The sequence below is a fragment of the Hipposideros armiger genome, unplaced genomic scaffold (genome assembly GCF_001890085.2).
Source record: "Hipposideros armiger isolate ML-2016 unplaced genomic scaffold, ASM189008v1 scaffold_807, whole genome shotgun sequence".
Classification (NCBI taxonomy): Eukaryota; Metazoa; Chordata; class Mammalia; order Chiroptera; family Hipposideridae; genus Hipposideros; species Hipposideros armiger.
The window spans coordinates 444,038-467,017 of record NW_017732157.1 but is presented as its reverse complement, the minus strand read 5'-3'; the positions used below and the strand labels follow the sequence as shown (position 1 = coordinate 467,017).

General features: G+C 41.0%; 1 protein-coding gene and 1 pseudogene across 13 annotated transcripts in view; one reads left to right on the top strand and one right to left on the bottom strand.

Moving 5' to 3' along the window:
- The window catches only part of RPGRIP1 (RPGR interacting protein 1), a 104,188-nt gene that overhangs the window by 28,077 nt on the left and 53,131 nt on the right, over nucleotides 1-22,980 (top strand). For 5 of the 13 annotated variants that reach the window (XM_019628737.1, XM_019628736.1, XM_019628728.1 and 2 more), the window contains 9 exons: nucleotides 569-712; nucleotides 1,167-1,317; nucleotides 3,355-3,807; nucleotides 3,976-4,127; nucleotides 4,544-4,925; nucleotides 6,175-6,359; nucleotides 6,672-6,875; nucleotides 7,425-7,563; nucleotides 17,787-17,887. In XM_019628737.1, coding sequence (XP_019484282.1) covers nucleotides 569-712; nucleotides 1,167-1,317; nucleotides 3,355-3,807; nucleotides 3,976-4,127; nucleotides 4,544-4,925; nucleotides 6,175-6,359; nucleotides 6,672-6,875; nucleotides 7,425-7,563; nucleotides 17,787-17,887 — 1,911 coding nt within the window. The remainder of the gene's footprint in view (nucleotides 1-568; nucleotides 713-1,166; nucleotides 1,318-3,354; nucleotides 3,808-3,975; nucleotides 4,128-4,543; nucleotides 4,926-6,174; nucleotides 6,360-6,671; nucleotides 6,876-7,424; nucleotides 7,564-17,786; nucleotides 17,888-22,980) is intronic. The other 8 variants (XM_019628738.1, XM_019628732.1, XM_019628733.1 and 5 more) reach the window with 8 other exon arrangements.
- On the bottom strand, nucleotides 18,707-19,210 carry LOC109374269 (ubiquitin-40S ribosomal protein S27a pseudogene; annotated as a pseudogene).

Here is a 22,980-nt window from a genome sequence, read left to right as displayed (position 1 = left end):
CAGCTCACGGCTGCTCAGCTCGGGCTGACTCGAACCGCTGTTGCTCAGAGCTCAAACTCTTGAGCGAGCTCTTAACCAACTGAGCCACTCAGCCGGCCCTGGTATGTGCATCTTTAATCAAGCAAGTCCCCTCTACAGAGGGATTCCTGGAAAATATCTCTAGAAAAGATAAAGGATTAGAATACTACCTGAATGACATTTTGTCCTGATTGAGGACAATATTTGAAAGGATATGAGAGGACTGAGAGTAGAGGTAATTGCATGAGCTCCACACATTTTTCCTACCACACATTTTTGAGCTAAATTTTATAGCTCAAAAAATTTAAGATACTATTTTCAGATGAGGACTTAAAATGATCTGCTGAAGAGCAAACAGCCATTAGAAGCTGTATAGCTTTCTGCTACTACTGAACATGAATTTACACAAGTCCTCTTTTACAGTAGATTCTTTTTTGAGTAGATTCTGCTGCTGGTACTTTACTATTACCAACAACTGCTTTATGGAGAATAGTTATTACTGTACCTATTATACTTATACTCCCTTTTACCAATGCTTTACCCTTTATAGCCCTGTGAACCAAACAACCAAGAAGAAAAGAAACTGTCCCAGATGTTAAGTGAGTTGCAAGTATCACATGCAGAGACCATATTGGAACTAGAAAAGGCGAGAGACATGCTTGTTCTGCAGTGCAAAATCAACGTGTGTTATCAGGTGCAAGAAAAGATGGTACAAGAAGGGTATAAATAGGCACATGGGAACCACTTGTAAGACTGGGAATGAAGCACCTTCCAAGTTTCCAGGGCTGATGCAAGGCGATATGCAAGGTCTTGTGCAAACGTAGGAAGTGCTGTCCTTTGAAGAACCTGAATACTCATACATAGCCATGGCACCTTGGCAATAGAAGCCAGTAAGGGGCCAGCTAATGAAAATGGCAGGTGTGAACCTCTGAGTTCAAATTCTGCCAGTCCCAGGAAAAATACTATCCTATGGCACTAATATTAATAACATGACTGATCTTGGAGGGGGTTTGTGATTATCCTCGTGGATAATCTGCCCTGCTAAGGAGATAGCAGAGTCGCCTTTACCCAGCAAGTGCCACCTTTTTATCTAGCTCTTTAGTTCTGGGCCACTGAGATAGAAATGTTCAGACATTATTTTGTTTCAGGAGGAACTGGAGGCAATGATGACAAAAGCCGATAATGAAAATAAAGATCACAAAGAAAAACTGGGGAGGTTGAATCAACTCCTGGACCTCAAGAACAATCGTATCAAGCAGCTGGAAGGTATTTTAAGAAGCCATGGCCTTCCACTATCTGGCAAGTCTTAATACCTTGTTCTCCTCACCTTGGAACCCACCGCATAGCTACATAATGCCTGTGCTCCCCTCTGTGTACCTGTCTAGAAGGCCACTTCTTATGTCCGTGGCATATAACTTATCCCTCCTGTTCTTTATCCTATCGCCTGTGTTGTTTTAATACATGGTTAGCAGCTTTTTTTCCTCCATCATGTCAGCATCTTTCTCTGATTTCTCTGGAGAGTTTCAACAGGGCCAGCAATTGCTGAATCTATTTTGAGAATGAGAGGTGTATCATTGTTGGCCCTCAGGTTGGTATAAACACTCCCTCTCTCAAGGTTGTTTCCTCAACCCAGGCTTGCATAGCATTTTTTATGAGATAATAGAGCTTCTTCACTCATTTCTCAGCATCCTTTTCTGTAATTTCTCTCTAAAAGTCTCTAAATTCTTTGTTATAGTTTTAGCATGTTGTCATAACAGGGCATCTGGCTGGACACCTATGCAAATTTCACAAATGTGGTACTTCCTATATTTAATACAATCACTGATGACCAGGATCTGGTCTGAGCCTTGTATGTCAAGAAAATTGGCTTTGTTATTATATCCAGTGATGAGAGATGTGACTTACACTAACCAAAATTCAGAAAAGACTGATATTTAAGCCCCAATGTTCATTTGTTATTTTATGATAGTGGCTGTTTCATTGCTGCCATGAGAATATTTGGAACCACTGTTCAGGTCAGCCCTCTCTCTGGAAAACAGATTCAGTAAGTAGGTTACTTAGAGAGCATGGAGCTAGATTAAAGGGAGGTGGGTCATTCTGGGGCATGATTTATCCATGCCAGGGTGAGTCTGTTAAAAGGTCACTGCCATATGACAAAGGAAATCCCCCCTTGGACTGAAATTCTCATGTCTTTCAGATTTAGGGTCTTTCTCCCAAGACAGTGCAGGATAAATAACCTTGTCTACTTCTGAAGATTCATTTGCTTTAACTTAGTACTTTCATTACTGGTAAGGCTTAAGAGATTTTCATATGTTTACCAGTTATTTGTATTATTTTTTTTTGAGAATTGCCTGTTTCTGTCCTTTACCCACTTCATAATAGTAATTTACTGAACTGTAGAATTTCATTATATGCTGAGATTGTTAACTCTGTGTCATGTAATGCAAAATTTTAAATATATTTTATTTGTATTAACCTTCTCAATTATGAAACTATTAGTCTCTGTATTCCATTTATTTTGGGTAGAAAGAAATTCTGATGTATACAAATATTTTTATTCTACAACTTTAACTCTTAAAATAGGACCTTCACCATCAACACACTGTGATGACTCATTTTACCTGATTTGAAGCAGACTATATATCAAAATTCTGATTGGTTGAACATGGGAGGTAATGCACAGATCTGGTAGACACTCTTACATATCTTTGCATCCCATTGCCAGTATTTTCAACCTCTTTCTAGCAAGTGTCCTCCTCCACTTTTTACTCCATTACTCTTTAACTTAAAGTGGATTTTTTTTTTTGCCTTCTTACAATTAAACCAAATTCTTAACAAGAGAAAGATTCTTGTGATCTGGCTGGAGAACGGGAATCATTTTTTGGTGGGGTCCATTGTTATGTAATAGACACCATGACTATAACTTGCTATTCTTTTCATGGCCAATGTCCCAAACTTTTGGAAATATTCACATTTTCTGTTTATAGCGCATCTCTGATGGAATTACCAATTAGTTCATAGGATCTTACTATAAACCAAAACAATGTCATTTATAGATGAAATTGTGCCTCCAGTGTTTTCCTGAGCTTAGTGTTTACTTTCCAATCACTCATTTTGAACCTTATTTCAAAAGATGTTGGATTATTTGGCCAACAGAATTCAAAGCTCCTGGTTGTCATGCTATTACTTTTCCTTTAGAATCACCTGGTTTCTTGAGATAATCACAGCTTGGACTGACTTCCACAACAGTTTTTATTCTCCTTCTGTCCACCTTCCTTTATCCTAAGGAAGAGCTCCCTACCCTTTAATGGATAGGCAGTTTTCTTTCGCCTCTAGAACAGCTCAAAGATGTGGCTTATGGTACCCGGCAGATGTCATTACATCTGGAAACATTGCCAGCCCACAGAGATGAGGATGAAGTAGACATCTCTCTGCTGCATCAGAGTGAGAATCTATTTGAGCTGCACATCCACCAGGCCTTCCTGACATCTGCTGCCCTGGCTCAGGCTGAAGATACTCAACCTACCACGTTCTGCACCTATTCTTTCTATGATTTTGAGACCCACTGTACCCCACTAGCTGTGGGACCACAGCCCCTCTATGACTTCACCTCCCAGTATGTGGTAGAGATAGATTCCCTTTTCTTGCACTACATTCAAGGCGCTTCAGCCCGACTTGATCTACACCAGGCTCTGGCCAGTGAGCACCACACCCTTGCAACTGGATGGATTTGCTTTGACAGGGTGCTGGAGACTGTAGAGAGAGTCCATGGCTCTGCCACACTTATTGGTAAGTGCTGTCGGCTTCCCATAGCTCCCGGAACTAATGCAGAATCTCCCAAAGTCTGTAGTTGTTCTTCTAGTGGTTTCCTATTTTCTTTCTCTGCCTTTATTCTTGATGCTTGCCACACCATCTACAAGTATCTCCTCCGTGCCTTTCATACTTTCTGCTACCCAGGAGCTGGTGGAGAAGACTTCGGGGTGCTAGAATACTGGATGAAGGTGCATTTCCCCATAAGAACCAGCCTACAGGCATGCAATAAGCAAAAGAAAGCCCAGGCCTACCTATCGGCCAATGTGCTTGGAGCCTGGGAGGCCCAGGAGAATGAGGTGAGAAAAAGGATGTGCCCATGCATCTCAAAGGAGCCTCAGCCAAGCAGCTCATGAAAACAGCTCAGTCTTCCATTCTCAATAAGTGTTGAATGTGGATGAAAGAAAAAAACTGTCACACCACAACTAGTAGTTCAGATTCTTCCCTTGGTCAAGCCTGAGTTTGAAATGAAACCATGCCCTTGGAGCTAGCTACCTGTCCCTGCTATGAACAAAATAGCTTCTCTGTTCTATTCTCTAAGATAAAGCCTGAGTGCCAGCATCTCCCTTAGATAACTATCTCCCAGACCCAGTATGCAGGCAGGTGAAGTCATTAGGTTTCTCTGTGACCCAGTCAGGATTCAACAGTTCTCTAGATCATAGCTCTTCTCTTGCTCATCAAGTATACTGGGCTTCACTTACAACAACTTTCTCAGGTTGCCCTTTTCCTCCATCCAAGACCAACATCTCTCCAGTCCAGATCAGAGACTTGGAAGCACTGGAACGAGCTACAGGTGGAAATCACCAGATGCTGCAGCCTCAGGAGTCGATGGCTGGGAGCCCAACCCAGCCCGTACGCCATGTACCGCTTCTTTACCTTCTCTGACCACGACACTGCCATCATTCCAGCCAGTAACAATCCCTACTTTAGAGACCAGGCTCGATTCCCAGTGTCCGTGACTTCTGACCTGGATCAATATCTGAGGCGGGAGGCCCTATCCGTGTATGTTTTTGATGATGAAGACTCAGAGCCTGGCGCGTACCTTGGCAAAGTCCAAGTGCCCTTGCTGCCTCTGGCACAAAACAAATCCATTAAAGGTGGGAGTTCGAGGTTATTGCATCTTTATGGCCTTTGCCCGTATTTCCTTGTCCTAATCCTACATTTCTTTGCTTACTTGCTTGCAACATGCTGAAAGGATTTTAGAATATTGTCAAGAGTGACCGAGCAGACTTAGAGCCTCGCTAGTCACAAGGGAACATTGGCTTCTTCTCCTTTTCAACAACATAAGCAAGATTCCCGAGTGGGTAGACCCACCAACCTGAAGTCCAGATCTCTATCGCTGAACAAATATTTTCCGATTCTGTAGGGCTTCGCAGTATTCATCTTTACTTAAGTCCTACTGTCTCTTAGCACATGACTAGAAAGCAGATTATAAACTGTGTCCTTAATACTGTACCCCTCTCCTCCCACCCCACCCCCGTCCTGATTCTATCACTTCTTTTAAACATTAGATGCAAGTTAGCAAGACTTCCACGCCACACATGACTAAGGGAAATTTCTTGAATATTTTTTCCCCCAATATGGAGCTTAACTTCATACTACCTTACTGTACTTTCATACCCAGGGTTGTCAGGGGCACCTAGGAAGGGACAACTCTCTGGTTGCTGCCCTGCGAGGGTGAGGCAGGGGTATATGTGCTTTTATTAGGAAGTGTGGATGGGTATAGCCAGTATATCAACCATGTTTAACAAGCATCTGGATGTACCAGGAAGTGTGTAAAGCCTCCCTCCTTCCAATACCACAAGTGCTTAAAAAAAAAAATGGCTGACAGTCACTTCTACTCACAACTTGTCCTTTGCCAAAGAGGAGGGACAACATGAGTCATCTGTTTAATTAATCAGTGTTACAAATCAGAAATCTGGCATTTAGAGAAAGCCATTTTGTGGCAGTTTTCTTGGCTTGTGTTACTTTAGAAGTAGGTACCACTTGAGTGTAGATAATGGTTTCCTGGGTATGCTTAAGGCGTAGCAAGCCTTTGGTGTAATAGTCATAATAATGCAATCTGTTTATTGGCTGGGTGACTGATGACAAGCAAGCTAGACCTCTCCATATATCTATTGACTCTCCCTTCCTGAAACCTGGAGACCCATCTTACCCTATAAATATTCTAAGGGAATATAAATGTTCACTGCCATTCTATATTACTTCTGAGTGTATTATCATCATGATTATTTGATGAATGTTAATTAATTAAGAATTATGGATAAATTCAAAAGGGGGGAATGATAAATGCTCACTTGCCTATTTCATTTGAGCAGGTCTTATTAATGTCTGTGTGTCTTTCAGGTGATTTTAATCTCACTGACCCTGCGGGGAAACCCAACGGATCTGTTCAGGTACAACTGGATTGGAAGTCGTGTTACCTGCCCCCAGAGAGCTTCCTGAAACCAGAAGCTCCGACTGAGGAGAACGACACCAAGAATAGTTTAGAAATGTCATCTGAAGAGGAAAAGGTTTCCTTTCCTCCCCAGGTAGGAGACCTCCACCAATCCTGTGGAGCATAGGAGCATATTTAAAGAAGACAGTATTAAAATTGGAGGAAAAGAAGTTCCTTCTGTGAGTGTCATGTGTTCTGCAAACTTAATCTGCTTCCCTCATAATGCCCGGAGGCTACTGATGGAGCAAAGCTTTGGGTTTTATTGTGGGAAGGAAAGAGAGATGGCATGTCTCAGCTCTGTAGCAGGAGAGGAATGAAGTCTGACGGTAACTTATAAATTCCTTTTTTGAGTATCAAGGCTGTTAAACTATCATCTTGTAAGGCTGTCTCTGATCCTTCTATTTAGAACCAGGTGGAACCTGCTGAGATTCCCATTGCAGCTGGCCAGTATCCAGCTAAGAGAAAACCTCTTCAGCTGGGAGAAAGAAAGGAAAGGGAACACCAGGTTGCAAGCTACTCAAGAAGAAGACATGGCAAAAGAACAGGCATCCAAAGAAAGAACAGAATGGATTATCTTAGTGGTAACATCTTAACTGGGAATACACTACAGGTAAGGCCTGAGAAACCCCGAAGAGCTAAAATATGGGTTGCAGTGTCCCCAAATATATTATTCTAAAAGATAGAAGCAGAAGCAGATACATGAGATAAGGAATTATCATGTCTTTTTGTGGCTAGTGTTTCCACAAACACAGTAGTTTAATAAACCTCTGGACTGTCCACTCATTTTAATGTAATTTAATTCAACAAATTATAGACCTTACAGTTTATGCTTAGAATTTTAGTATCAGTTTTAACCAGTCTACTTCAACTGTAATTAAAGAACAAGTATTTAGTGAACACTTACTATGTGCTTGATACTGCCTTTTTTCATAGAAAACTACATTAAAGTTACTATATAGCACCTAAAATATATATAATGTTTATATGACATTACAAAAATGTATTATTATATGGTTATATAATAACCATATGTAATTGTATATTATATTATGTTATGGTCATTTATATTGTATTAATTATATAATTATATTAGTGTATAATTTTATATGGTTACTAATTTTATGAAATTATTATAATTATATTTGTTTTTATTCTGAAGCAGGTGAACTACACTGAATGGAAGTTCTCAGGGCTTCAGATCTCCATAGATAATGATTTTAAAAATCAGCAGAAAGAAGAGGAAATGACATCATCCCCTTCAGCATTGATACAGAAGGAAGCCCTACATTCTGTAAATGGTATTGTCTTTTTAAAATCTAATTTTCCTATCTAATCATTGAATTATTTTATCAAGACAATTAATTACATTCTTTGCTCATCTTGCATTGCTAAACTTTTCATGGGAAGCTTGTACTTAAGACCCTAGGTTCGGTTTTATGTTATAGTGTGCCGGTTAAGCCAATCAAGGCTGGAATTCACAAAGAAAGTAGCTATATACATATTTAAAGCTAGCTAATAGCCAGTTTAGTTACCTAGCAATTATAAAATGTTAATTCACTCCAGGGTCTTGTGAATTATGGTTACCAAGAAATAGGAGGAGTGTGATTGGATCATTTGTGATGTTAATCCATTTAAAAAAAATTTTTTTTTTTAACTAAGGTAAGCCTTCTGTGTTACAATGAGAAGTAGCCGTGATTTCAGATTATGGTTATGGCAAACGAGGTCATTCAGACTAACTCTCCCATTGATGACAACTAGAAAGCTAAAGTTAATACATTGTTAAAAACCTTAATGTTCTTAAAAGCGTTGAAGAGCCAATAAGAGAAAGAAGAATTACCAAACCTAGATCAGGGAGGTGATTAGAGCTCAGAGAGTGTGGGCGGGAACTGCTTCAACTCTGGGACACTGCTGGTCTGGAGGGAGTGGGGGAGAGATAGAACCATGCTTTTGGTGAACTTTTGGGGTGGAGAAATGGGATGCAGGCTGACTCTGGTGTTTGCCCAGGGCAGAATTTCCCATTCTGGTCTGGGGCCCTGAGGACAGCACCATTCTGAGCCTCTTCTGCTCTGAGAGGCAGATCTGTACTTTGGGCCCTTGCAGGACTAGAGGAACAAGGGCTGACTCGAAGCCCACCAGGTCTGCATATTCTGGAGGTATCAGACACAATCTGTGTAACAATTGTGTTTACTAGCGTCATAGAGATAAAAGCTGAACTTTAATTTTCAGCAAGGAACTGGAGCTATGAAAATTGATATTGTAAGTTTTTAAAAAAATTTGTTTCAAAATAATTTCAAAATTACCGAAAAACTGCATTAAATATGACCAAAAAATATATTAACCTTTCATGCAAATTCATCAACTTTTAACATTTTTCCACTTTTTGCTGTAACGTTTTTTCTATAGCATTTGAGAATAAGTTGCAAACATCATGCCCCCTTACTGCTATATATTTTAATAGGAGAAAAGAAATTATAACCACATTATAATTATCAAGTTTGCAAATTTAACATGGATACATTATTACCTAATGTCCAGTCCATTTTCAGAATTTGCCAACTGTCCCAATAATGTCCATTGTAGCAGGCTTTTTCCCCTTATTTAATCCAGGGTCATACATTGCATTCAGTCATATCTCTTTAGTTTCCTTTAATCTGGAACAGTTCCTCATCTTCTCATTGTCTTTCATGATATTGACATTTTTGGACAGTGTAGATGAACTGTCCTGTAAAGTGTTCCTTCTCAATTTGGATTTGTCTGATGTTTCTTCATAATTAGATTCAGGTCATCAATTTTTTACAGAAATACCTCAGAAGTGATATTGTGGCCTCACTGCATCACATTAGGAGGTACGTGATGTCAGTTTGTCCCATTACTGGTGATGTTAACTTTGATCACTTGGTTAAGAAAGCACCTGTCAGGATTTTCCATCATAAAGTTATTATTTTTCCTTTTGAAATTATTAAGTAACTTATGAGACTATATAACTATCTTGTTCCTCATCAAATTTCACCTAATACTTCTAATAATTCATTTATAGGTTGTTTTTTCTTTCCTGAAATGTTTGCAAAATACATTGCACATTTGGGAACAAATTAATAGGAATGATAGAACTGCTAAATACAGAAATTTATGAGAGAAATGTAAAAGCAGATAAGACACAACTGAAGTGAGAGTTGGTGAAACCAAAGATGGCTTGGTGAAGCAAGATGGAAAATACAAAAGAGACATAAAAGATAAAATAAAGATGTCTAAGCTACACTTAATTAAATGTAGAAGAGAAACAAGAGAAACAAGGCAAATTTTAAGATTTTATTGGGTAATTGGGGGAGGGGAACAGTGTTGGGGAATTGGGGAAGGGGACCAGCCAAGTTGTTGTTCTTCAATCTTTGTTGTGGAGGGTGCCAGTGGCCATCTGGCTTCCTGTTGGCAGCTCGTGGCCTCTAAGCTCAAGGTGCTGTGTCCAATTTTAGTTGCGGATGGGCGTAGCCAACCATCCCATGAAGGAGTCGAACCAGCAGCCTTGTTGTTAAGAGTGCACACTCAATCCACTGAGCCATCTGGGCAGCAGCTCAGCTCAAGGTGCCAAGTTCAGTCTTAGTTGCAGGTTGACATAGCCCACCATCAAACAGGCAATCTTGTTACACCAGCTGAGCCATCCTGCCACCTGTTGGCAGCTCAGCGACAGCTCAGCTCAGGCACAGTGTCACTGGCCCATGTGGGAATAGAACTGATGGCCCTGTTGCTCAGAGCTCGCACTCTTAGGCCAACTGTTAACCAACTGAACCACTCGGCCGGCCCCAAAGGCAATATTTAAAGTGATAATGACTTAAAGTTCTCCAGAATGAATATTAAGATATTAAGATTCAATTAAATTAGACTCAAGCAGGATGAGTACAAATAAACTCAAATCTAGACATGTCAGGGTAAAAATGCAGAAAATAAAATCAAAGAGAAAATATTAAAAGCACTCGTTTATAAGAAAAAGACAGCATGGGAATATTGATAAGATGGATAACTGACTTGTTAAGAGCAACAACTATAGCTAAAAACCAATGGCAAGATAACTTCAGTGTGCTGAAAGAAAATTAACTGCCAACCAAGAATTCTTACACAACAAAAATATCCTTCCATAATGAAAACAGAATAGACATTTAAAGACAAACCAAAATGGAGAGTTTGCTTTCAAGCTACATTTTAAAGAAAACTTAAAGTTTGTTCTTTAGGCTGAAGGAAAATTATATCAGAAGAAAACACAAAGATGCAACAAAGAATGAAAAACAAAGAATATGGGTTCATCTAAATGACTGTAAAAAGCAAAAATATTAACTTGTGGGGTTTAAAATATATTTATAACTTAAATAAATAATGCAGTGTGTTCAATGGTGGCCTCAAAAAAGATATGTCTGTATCCTAAACCCCAGATTCTGCAAATGTGACCTTATTTGAAAAAAGAGCCTTTGCAGATGTAAGTAAGTTCAAGATCTTGAGATGAAATCATCCTGGATTTTCTGAGTGGACTCTAAGTCTAATGAAAGTGTCTTTAGCAGAGACACACACAGGAGAGACAAAGCCAGAAGAGTAAGAAGCAATGTGACCATGGGATCAGAGACTGGAGTGATGTGGCCACAGGCAAAGGAATGTCTGGTGCCACCAGAAGCTGGAAAAGGCAAGGGAACAAAGGAAAAGACAGACTGACTACTAGAGCCTTTGGAGTGGGTATGGACTTCCCAACACCTTGATTTTGGACCTCTGGCCTCCAGAACTGTGAGGGAATACATTTCTGGTTGTTGTTGTTGGTTTTTTTTCCTTTTTTCATAAACGCTTTCACCTTTATATACTTGAGATACAGATATTTTGTCTATAACAAAGTTAAGTGTGATTTGTACATGCTTCATGTAAACCAGAAGCACAACCAAGGCTAAAATAACATCTGATTCAGCAACTAACATCACTGAGAGAATTCATAGGAACTTTACCATTACCTTGAAGATCCATTACTTTATTGTAGAATAAATGACTCTACAGAAAAGGGAAAAGAAGACATAACACATAAAATGAGGAGGTCTAAGCTACATTTAATTAAATGTAGGAGAAGAGAAAGAATGGGGATAGAGGCAATATTTAGGTGACAGGTATAATTCATATCTACATTCAGAAAATGAAGTCATGACGAGGTCTTTTTTTCCTGGGATCTTGATTGTCACTCTCAGTAGTCAGTTGTGGGTTGCTTTCTTTGATTTCTTTCAGCAGTTTCTGGATTTGAGCATCAGGTTCTTCTGAGTGCCCAGAGGGGGAAATTTTGGTTTCAAGTCTTCACACAGTATCTTGACTCCGGTATACCCCCAAGGAATTGTGGTCCAGGCCCAGAGATCAGATCAGGCTCTGGTTGTGGCTGAGGGCAGACGAGAGGTCTGCACAACTAAAAGAATGATGGCACATCCCTACAACCACTGACATCTCAGGTTACACAGTAGTTTCTTTAAAGCCTCACACAGAAACTTCAGTCCAGTAATTCCTATGTGATTCAGCCCCAGGTGCAAGAGTGTTAAGCTGATTGTTCTTGGAGAAACTTTGAGATGTGATTGCAGCCATCATTGGTTATATGCAGCACCATAATACCAGGGTCTGTAGTTTACCTTGGGGGTAACTCAAACCCTCTCACAGAAGATTCACCCTGCTATCCCTGAGGACATTTTTTTGCTAAGCACAGGTAAGTCAGTCCCTAGTTGAGGATCAAAGCAGAAGACAGCTCCTTGCCACAGGCTTCTGTAAGGTGACAGTTTTCCAATGACAACCTCGGCAGAAAGCACTTTAACTGTCTCAAAATCATGTACAGCAACTTGATGCTCTCTTCTAGGAGCTCATTTGCTAGGAGGTTCTCAAGAATGCCAGGGCTAGTTTTTCGAGGGAAGAAGAGAGATCAGCTCATTGATGAATGTTAGAAGAACAAGATACCAACCTGAGATAGTGTAGATTACATTTTGGATTTCTCAAGACCTTACTCAATGGAGAAAGCATATCATTTTGGTCATTTCCTTGAAGGGTGTTGGAGCCTCATGGCCACCAAAAGTGAGGCAGAAGTTCCAATAAGCATCAACTGGGGAAATATTTTTGAGGACAACTTTCTGGAGATTACAGGTAGCAGAGCCTATTTTTTCACAAATAATTCTCACTGATGAGGTACTAAGGAAGCTCTGACTGATGTCTAGAAATATTAGATTCTTGTTTGAGCCAAACATGGAATAAAGATCCATCCAGAAAGGGGGCAATTATTGGCCATTCTGGGGCTTCTAAACCTGAGCATCTGATTCTGATGCAGTATCATTCTCCAGGAATATCCCCTTTTCTACCTGCAGTAGTATTTTTTGCAAGTTTTAACAATGCTTGAGGCAGAACGAATGCACAATGTCCACTTTATTTTTCAAATGCAGGGACATTTCTTTGACATAGGTCACTGCATCCTTCATAAGCTGTTTCTTCTGAGATTAGTAAAGACTGTGCAAAGCCACCTTCATGTCCATCAATGAGGAGAATGCTTTATTCTCATTCGACTGTGCTTTGCATTTCAGTATGTCCCATTTGACCTCCATTGATATTTGGCAGTCAAAAGTTGTCTCCATGGGCTGGCCGAGTGGCGCGTTGGTTAAGAGTTGGCTTGGGACGCCAGCTCTGAGCAGCAGGGCCTCAGTTCGGATCCCGCATTAGGGCCAGTGAAGCTGCACCCTCTACAGCTAAGATGGTGAACAACAAACAGCTCAACCTGGAGAGGGGCTGCCATGAGTCGCCGGCGACAGCGTAGGCTACAGCAGAGCTGCAGTGGGCTCCCATAAGCTACTGTGAGTGGTTGGCAGCCGGCGTGAGCTGCCAAGAACTGCTGTGATTCCAAAGCCCTCTACTGACAAACTTTCTGTAGTGCCAGCTGGCAGAGAAGAAATATTTACAGGGCCCAGCTCCATTATTACACAGCAGATAGTGAAGTTTTTGTTTTGAGTTGAGAGGCAACAAATTGATAATTGGCATTCTGACCAAGAAAAAGAGAAAAGACACTATTTAGCAAAATCAAGAATGAGTGGGTCAGCCGAGTCGCTCAGTTGGTTAAGAGTTGGCTTGGGAGCAGGAGCTCTGACCAGCAGGGCCGCTTTTTCGGTTCCCACATGGGCCAGTGACACTGCGCCCTCTATAGCTAAGATGGTGAAATACAGCTTGACTTGGAGTTGGGCTGCCGTGAGTGACTGGCAGCCAGCGTAAGTGGCCAGCTGCCGTGAGCAACTGTAAGCGGCTATCCAATGGCCGGCGACTGACTGCCTCAGCTGGGAAGAGTGCAATGATCATAATACCAACATGGGCCAGTGAAGCGGCGTCCTCCACAACCAGACTGAAGAACAAAAGGACAGCAACTTGTCTGTTCCCCTCCCCCAATTCTCCAATAAAATCTTAAAAAAAAAAAAAAGAAATCAAGAATGAATGTAGGGTCAATACAGACCCCACATTTACAAAAGAATATTATGAACAACTTTATGCAAACTAGATGGTAAATCCTAGAAAGATACAAATTACCAAAACTGACTCAAGAAGATAGAGAGATCAATGTTGACCTATAAAAAATAAAGACAATGAATTAGTAATTTAAAATCTTCCCACATCAAAAAGTCCAGGTCCATATGTCTTCATTAATGAATTCTATCGATATTTAAGGAAGAAATAATGCTGATCCCTCATAGTTTCTTTCAGAAAATAGTGGAGCAACGGAAACTTCCTGATTCATTCAATTATAAAGCTAGTATTATCTTGATAGCAAAGCAGTACAAAGACATTTAAAAAATCAAGACCGATATCCTTCATGGACACAGATGCTATATCCTAAATGAAATACAGAGGGTAGAAAAAAATATGTATACACATTTTAAGAATGGAAAACTGTATTAAAATTGTAATACTCAATATATACCAATAACAAAAGATGGATACAAGTCACATTTGACTTCTGCAATTACAAGAGGTGCTCAAAGTGGTTACTATCAGCTTCCAGACACTTCTGATTATGGTGAACTACTGCTTGAGCAACATTTACCAAAGTGTCCACTTGTACACATTTTTTTGGCACCCCCGGTATTAGCAAACAAATCTAGAAAAATATAAAAATATTAAAAGGATTGTACACCTAGATCAAGTGGGATTTATTTCAGGAATGCATGGTTAGTTTAACATCAGAAAATTGATTTAATACACTGTAGTAATAGGATAAAACCTTCATGATCACTTAATTGATGGAGAAAAAAGCATGTCACAAAATCCAACTCCCATTCTTGGTAAGGGCTCTCAGCAAACTAGGAATAGAAGGGAATTGGTTCAGACTAATAAAGGACAATAAAACCTATAGCTAACATCCATTCAATAAAAAACTGAATGCTTTTCCCTTAAGATTAAGAAGAAAGAAAGGATGTGTGCCTTCACCAATCCTGTTGAACATTGTAGTGAAGGTTTCAATCATTGCAATAAGTTACACAGATTGAAAATAAAGGAGTGGTCCTGTCTTTATTTGCAGTTGACATGACTCTGAATTCAAAAACCATAATAATCTACAAAAAATTGAAAAAAGAAAAAAACAAACCCTAGAACAAAAAGCAGGTGAACAAGGTTGCAGGATATAAATCAATATACCCAAATCAATTGTATGTTCATATACTATCAATGAACAATTGAAAAATTAAATCAAGAAAGCAATTACAACAATTCACAACATCATCCAGAAGAATAAAACATTTAGGAGTAAATTTAACAAAAGAAATATAAGACCCGTATACTAAAAACTACAAAAGCTCCTGGGAGAAATTAAGGAAGATTCATATAAATGGAGATTTGTACCATGTTTATGGATTGGACCATTCATAATTGTTAAGATGGCAATTCTCCCCAAAATTTATATAGAAATGCAAAGAACCTGGAAAAGACAAAACAATTGTGTAAAAGAACAAAGCTGAAATTTTTGTACTATCTGATTTCAAAACTTACTATAAAGCAACAGTAATTTAGAGAGTGTGGTATTAGCATTAAGATAGACTTAAAGATCAGTGAAACAATTGAAATCCAGAAATAAACCCTTATATTTATGGTCAATTGATTTTCCACAAATGTTCCATGGCAATTCAATGGGGAAATCTAATCTTTCCACCACATGGTGCTGAGACAATCAGATATCCACATACAGAAAAAAAAATGTAGACTTACCTCACATAATAAACAAAATTAACCAAAATAGATCATAAACCTAAATATTAGAATCAAAACTATAACATTTCTAAAAGAAAACATAGGATAAAATAGTTAACCTTAGATTAGACAAAGATTTCTTAGATATGAGATCAGAAGCATGATTCATAAAATAAAAAATTGATAAATTGGACTTTTGCAAAATGAAAAAATATGTTCTTCAAGGACATATTATGAAAACAAAGATATGCTACAGACTAAGAGAAAATATTTGCAAATCACATTTCTTATAAAGAATTTATGTCTATAATCTATAAAGCACTCTTAAAACTCAATAACAAGACAACCTAATTTTAAATAGTCAACAGGTTTGAATACGCATTCACTAAAGTGCCGGGGTCCTGCCTCCGCATTCCAGTGAACAACACCTGAAGTGGGGGGTGAGGCTTAGAAAGAAAGAAAGAGACAAAGGGGGTCCAGGAGGACTGGAAGCATTCTTAGCAACCAGCCTTGAGTTTATTTCCCTTCACCATTATATACATCCAGGGTATGTGCAAAACAGAAGGGACAAATATGCATTACCTCATTCAAAAGTACATCATTAGCTATCTACTAGAAACTTCAAGGTCAGAGGGACCTTAGGGAGTCAGTTTCCCAGGACACTTTCCCTAAACCCAGATAGCCCTCTATCTTATTGTGTCTTCCAAGGAACTGGCCATTCTCACCACATACCTCAAGGTTAAGTAAGCACCCTCCAGGTGCAGAAAGGAGCAAAACAAGAAGCAAAACAAGTTATGCTTCAGCTAAGCCAGCCTGCATGGCTCCTAACACTAAAGGTATATGAATAGCTAAAAAAACACACAAAAATATGTTCAACATCATTAGTCATTAGGAGAAATACAAAATAATACCACAGTGAGATATCAGTACACACCAACTAGAATTGATATGTTCTAGAAGCTGATTGTACCAAGTGTCAGTGAGGATGTGGAAAAATTAGAACCACATACATTACTGGTGGGAATTTAAAATAGTACAGCCACTCTGAAAAAAATATTTGGCTGTGTCTTAAAAAGTTAAATATATAGTTTACAACCCAGCAATTCTACTTTTAGGTATCTACGCAAGAGACATGAAAACATTTCTCTACCCAAGGACTTGTACACAAATACTCATAACAGCTCTATTCATCATTTAGAATAAGGAAAGATTTAATAAGAAACTAAATGCACTAATAATCATAAAGAAAAATAATGATAAAACTGACTACCTTAAAAGTAAGAATTTCTGTTCAGTAAGAGATTAAATAGGCAAGCTACAGAGCGGAAAAGACATTTGTAATACATGTAACCATCAAAGGGCTCAAATTCAGAAAAAATACAGAACTTGTACAAATCAATAAGAAAAAGACAACCCAATAGGAAAATGAGAAAAGATTTGAAAGGCACTCTACAAAAAGGAAATTCGAATGGCCAATAAAAGGTGTCAAGGGGCCGGCCGAGTGGCGCGTTGGTTAAGAGTTGGCTTGGGACGCCAGCTCTGAGCAGCAGGGCCCCGGTTCGGATCCCACATGAGGGCCAGTGACACTGCCCTCTACAGCTAAAATGCTGAACAACAGCTCAACCTGGAGCTGGGCTGCCATGAGTCGCCGGCGACGGCGTGGGCTGCAGTCCCTGTGGCAGTGGATTGCCATGGGCTACCATGTGTGGCCAGCAGCCAGCGTGAGCGGCCAGCAGCCGCAGTGAGCAGCCGTCCAGAAGCCGGCGACTGGTCTGCCTCGCCAGAGAAGAGCACAATGATGGTGCCAACTTGGGCCAGTGAAGCAACATCCTCCACAACTAGATTGAAGAACAAAACGACAGCAACTTGTCTGTTCCCCTTCCCCCAATTCCCCAGCACTGTTCCCATCCCCCCAATTCCCCAATAAAAATCTTTAAAAAAAAAAAAAGGTGTCAAGGTCACACTGTAAAGGGAGCATGTGGGATGGGAGGTATTGTTTGAGGCTGTCTTTGGAAAATGCAATCTGCCACACACTGCTTTTCCTTGGCTTGATCATTTCCTCCAGCCCAAACTTGCTTCCTTTCTTCCTTCTTTCCCTCTCTTTTTTTTCAGAAGTAAACCCTGAGTGTTTGGAAAGCCTCCAAATCAGTGAATCTTTGAAAAAAGAAGGTTTGGTTCTTAATAAATGTAGCCAAAATCTAGGTACTCAGAACTAGTGGCCAGACAGTGGATTAATGATGTAGGTGCTGGGTCTTTTCTTGGGCTAGATAGGGTGCTCTGAAACAGTCCATAACTCCAGCCTCTTCTCTAGCAGATAAAGAATCCTGTGAACAAGCTTCTGAAGTCAGTGAAGCACAAACTACAGACAGTGATGACGTAGTGATACCTGTATCTCAGACATGTCCTAAGCCAGTAAGTACATTGGGGTAATTATGGAGTTTGAGACAAGGTTGTAAATAATGAAAGTTATTGTGCTTCTTAATGGCCATGTATGTGAAGTTTAAATTCAGTTTTAATGAACCTGGTGGGAAACTGAAGTTATTTAGTGAAATATACATTGCGTGTGAATGGAAGTCTGTTGATGCAGTCAGATGAAAGGATTATTTTCTTGATGTGGTGTAAATGAGGACTTGCTTCAAAATTTTTCTCTCCTATTTGGATCCCTTGCCTGTGTTCTTCATTGCATACTGTGATTCATCCCTAGCTGGAGTGATGCCCTTTTCTTAAAACCCACCTAAGGAGACTAGGTTTACTTTGGGAGAGGGAAGCTGGAAGAAGGAGGAAAGGATTCTTCCTGGGAGGTGATCAGCAGGATCATTCAGTTTCTGAAATTTTTTACTCAACCTTTAAAACCTGTCATTACAATTCCATATTAAATATTTCAGTCTCAAATCTTGTTTTGGAACTAATTGAGGATACACATACACAAACATATGCAAAAATATCTGCAAGTATATTCAACAATCATTGTATTAGAAACTTGTGGGGGTATAAATGAGGTAGAAAACAATCACTTTCTTGAGCCACTAGAATCCTCCCTGGCACATTTGTAGGTGCTCAGTAAATATTTGTTGAATGAGTGACTGAATGACACATTAAAATCTAATTGAGGGTTATGAACTTCACTAGAAACAATAAAGAAAAATATAGGTGACCTAGAATCAAGTGGGTAGATTATGTACGATAAACTTGAAGGTTTTTGTTTGTTTGTTTTTTGTTTTGTTTTGTTTTTTAGTTCATGTCTTTTATTAAACCATATACAATTACTTGTCTTCTGGTTTGTTGAAGCAATAGGTCAGACAACATTTGCCACAATAATGTCTGTCAAAGTGGCTGGCCATAAAAACTCCGGCACCACATTCATCTGAAGGGCACTCCCGATGAAGGCGGCTGATTTTGCCATTCTCGTCCACATTATAGTATTTCAGGACAGCCAGCTTAACCTTCTTTCTCTTATGTTTGTTCTTCTTGGGAGTGGTGTAAGACTTCTTCCTTTTCTTAGCACCACCACGAAGTCTCAACACAAGATGAAGAGTGGACTCCTTTTGAATGTTGTAGTCAGACAAGATATGTCCATCTTCCAGTTGCTTGCCAGCAAAGATCAGTCTTTGCTGATCAGGAGGAATTCCTTCCTTATCCTGGATCTTGGCCTTTACATTTTCTATTGTATCTGAGGGTTCAACCTCGAGGGTGATGGTCTTCCCAGTAAGGGTTTTCATGAAAATCTGCATCCTGGCGGCAATTCCACCACAGATGGCGGATCGGAAAAAGTGTTTGTTTGTTTGTTTTTTGTTGTTGTTTTTTTTTAGCTGAGCCATCCTGCCACCTGTTGGCAGCTCAGTGGCAGCTCAGATTGGGCCAGGAATCAAACTGCTGTTGCTCAGAGGTCGCATTCTTGAGCGAGCTCTTAACCAACTGAGCCTCTTGGCCGGTCCTATAAACTCTAAGGTTTTTAAAAATTCAAAAACGGGAAATCATTGTTGCTTTTGCAGAGGACAGAAAACTCTTCCTTGAAAGTCAGAACTTGTACTGAGGATTTGCAGGAAAATAAAGGATATTGGAGTGGGGAGAAACAACTAAAAAAAAGTAGACTTAAACAGTTACTAGGCAAATTGTTAAGTTTATCTTCTGAACTTTTATCTGTCATCTTATCTTGATGTTATGTAATTAACGTCTTGAAAAATGTTTATAAGACAAATCAGAGCCATTGAATGTTAGAACTAGAACACAAACACCTGAGAGATCATAAAGGTGAAAAAGATTAAATGATGTGTCCAGGATTATAGAGCTAGTGAAGGGGCTGGAACTCCTGTCAAGGTTTCTAAACCGTGCCACCTCAGATCAACCCAAAGAGCAGCCAGCTGGTCAGCAAATTTTTGAATTAGAAGGTGCCAAGACCCTCTCGACTGGAAAGTGGCAACCTGGCACATGCTAGCCAGGTACCTAAAGGGTCCCTGAACGGACTAGGTGGGAGATTGAGAAATGGAAGAAACCAAGTAGAGAAGAAAGACACAGACAAAAGCTGGGATCAGGAGGGATGCTCTACCGCTGGTGGCGGAGAGTGCCACCATTTATTGGTTACACACTGGTTATATAGAGAAAGCAATTTCCCCTTTTGTAGGGAAAAATTCCCTAACAGCATAGGGGATTTTGGCAGGGGTTTTTGGGGAATGGGGAACCAATGTCCCTTATGTCAGGTTTTGGGGGTTTGCAGAAACAATTTCTACCAGCAACGAGTAACAACATAAACCAATGATATATTTTAAGCAAGGTTAAACTAAGGCAAATAGAAACTGTCAACAAGTCCATGGTGGGAAGTCCCAAAGCATGTGAGTCCATATTTAGAAAATGCTTTCCAAGTGTCCAGTGGTTTCAGTTCCAGGGGACTTCTGCTTTTCCATGGCACAGGAGGTGAAGTGGCTGTGGCTGGGTAAGATGTCTCACCAGCAGTTCCCCTTTTTGCTGTTCACCCATCATGGAGTTCTGTAGCTTTCTTAGCATACAGAACATGGAGGCCTGCAGCTTTATGAGCTCGCAGTCTCACTGCTCTTAAATGGCTCCCGACAAGAAGGTAGAAGATTCCATTAAAAATATTACTCTAGAGCCGGCCGAGTGGTGCATTGGTTAAGCGCTGGCTTGGGATGCCAGCTCTGAGCAGCATGGCCCCGGTTTGGATCCCACATGAGGGCTAGTGACGCTGCCCTCTACAGCTAAGATGGTGAACAACAGCTTGACCTGGACCTGGGCTGCCGTGAGTCAACGGTGACAGCGTAGGCTGCAGCCTCTGCTGCAGTGGGCTGCCATGAGCTACCGTGAGTGGCTGGAAGCCAGTGTGAGCGGCTGGCAGCCGGTGTGAGCTGCCAAGAGCCGCCATGAGCGGCCGTCCAGAGGCCTCACCCAGTAAAAACGCAATGATAATGCCAACATGGACCAGTGAAGCAATGTCCTCCACAACAGACTGAAGAACAAAAGGACAGCAACTTGTCTGTTCCCCTTCCCTGAGCCCCCCAATGCTGTTCCCCTCCCCCAATACCCCAATTTAAAAAAAATTACTCTGGGGGGAGATCCAAGATGGTGGAGTAGATAAACACTGTGCCTGCTTCCTTCCACGAACACATTAAAATTACAACTAAATTATAGAACAATTAACAGGAGAACCATCTAAAGTCTGACTGAACAGAAGTTTTATAACCAAGGATATAAAAAAGCCACATTGAGACTGGTAGGAGGAGTGGAGATGTGAATCCAGCTGGCCCCAAACATTGATGTGGCAGTTGAGAACCAGGAGAGATATCTCGGCCACGGAGGTTCCCCCTGAAGGAGCAAGAGATCCCAGCTCCACACCGGCCTCCCCAGCCAAGAATACTGGTGCTGGGAAGAGGAGCACCCACAACATCTAGCTGTGAAAAACAGTGGGGATTCTGACCATCTGGGTGGGATGGAAGGCTGCGGGAAAACCAGAAGCCTTAAAGGTCCCACACACAGATTCTCTCACTCCCAGGCACTCACCTTGGGTTCCAGTGGAGTGACTCAGGAGGACTTGGAGACATGGGGGACAGACTAAGGTGTGTGGCTGCAGGGTGAGGGCTGGAGGACAGTCGACAGTTTCCACGGGGTCTTCCTCCTAAGTAGCAGGCAGGCAGGCAGGCACCAGCTTTTCCATGTTGAGCCCGCCTCCACAGGCCAAATCTGAATCTGATTGGCCTGGTGAGCTCTGCTAATCCACCCGGCTGACTCAGGTGGGACCATGCCCCATCCAACTCACCCACTGCTGGAGGCACTTGCTCTGCGAGCAGCCAGCCCTGCCCGCATTGCATTCTTTCTTGGAAAACTATCAGTCCACAGGCCCCAGGCAAGCAACAACTGGCCTTAATGTGCTCTGAGACTTACTGAGTAGATCCAGGCTCAGCATTGGCACCAAACCAGAGTCTACATTAACCTAGTGACCACAACTCTTCCCACTTTAGTGACTCCCTGGCAAGGTTTTGATACAATGCCTAAGACAAATTAAGCACTAAATGATAATGATGATGATGGCATAGTCTATCTTCTCTGAAATATTCTAGTTCTCAAAGTCAAGCTTCTATCATCTGCTAGTGGCCCCTACAAAAACTAGGCCCTAAGGGGCGGGGATTGAAACAGGGGTGTCATTTCTCTCCTGCCTGCCAGATCAATTGAATAGGTTTTTTTTGGTTTTTGTTTTTTAAGATTTTATTGGGGAATTGGGGGAGAGGAGCAGCACTGGGGAATCAGGGAAGGGGAACAGACAAGTTGCTGTCCTTTTGTTCTTCAGTTTAGTTGTGGAGGATGTCGCTTCATTGGCCCATGTTGGTATTATCATTGTGCTCTTCCTGGGTGAGGCAGTAGCTCACTGGCCATTGGACGGCCACTCACGGTGGCTCATGAAAGCTCATGCCCACTGCTGGCCAGCCCCACTGCAGCCTACACTGTCGCCGGTGTCACACGGCAGCCCACCTCCAGGTTGAGCTGTTGTTCACCATCTTAGCTGTAGAGGGCGGAGCATCACTGGCCCTCATGTGGGATCCAAACCGGGGCCCTGCTGCTCAGAGCTGGTATCCCAAGTCAACTCCTAACCACTCAGCTGGCCCTCAATTGAATAGGCTGAATAGTACAACTTAAAGAAGGTCCTTCCAAAATAAATGCCTTTCCTGGATACTGCTAAAAAAGTGAAACAATCACAATACATATGGATCTTTAACACCCTCTCTTTGAGTGCAGAATTAGGGCAGTTCCTGTGTTCATAGGATGTGTGTAGGACTGCTCCCCAGGAGGCTCTATTAATCAGCACAAGGTTCTGTGCTTACCTTCCCTCTAAAAACCCCCAAGAAATTATCTCAACCCAAACCTGGTTTCCTCCTGAAGAAGTCCCATTCCTGGTCCCAGGAATCAATCTCCCACTGTGAATGAACCACAGGAAACTTCTCCCTCCTCTTCTTAACAGGTACTAATGAGAAGGAAGCAATCGTCTCCAGTTGCTCTGTGGC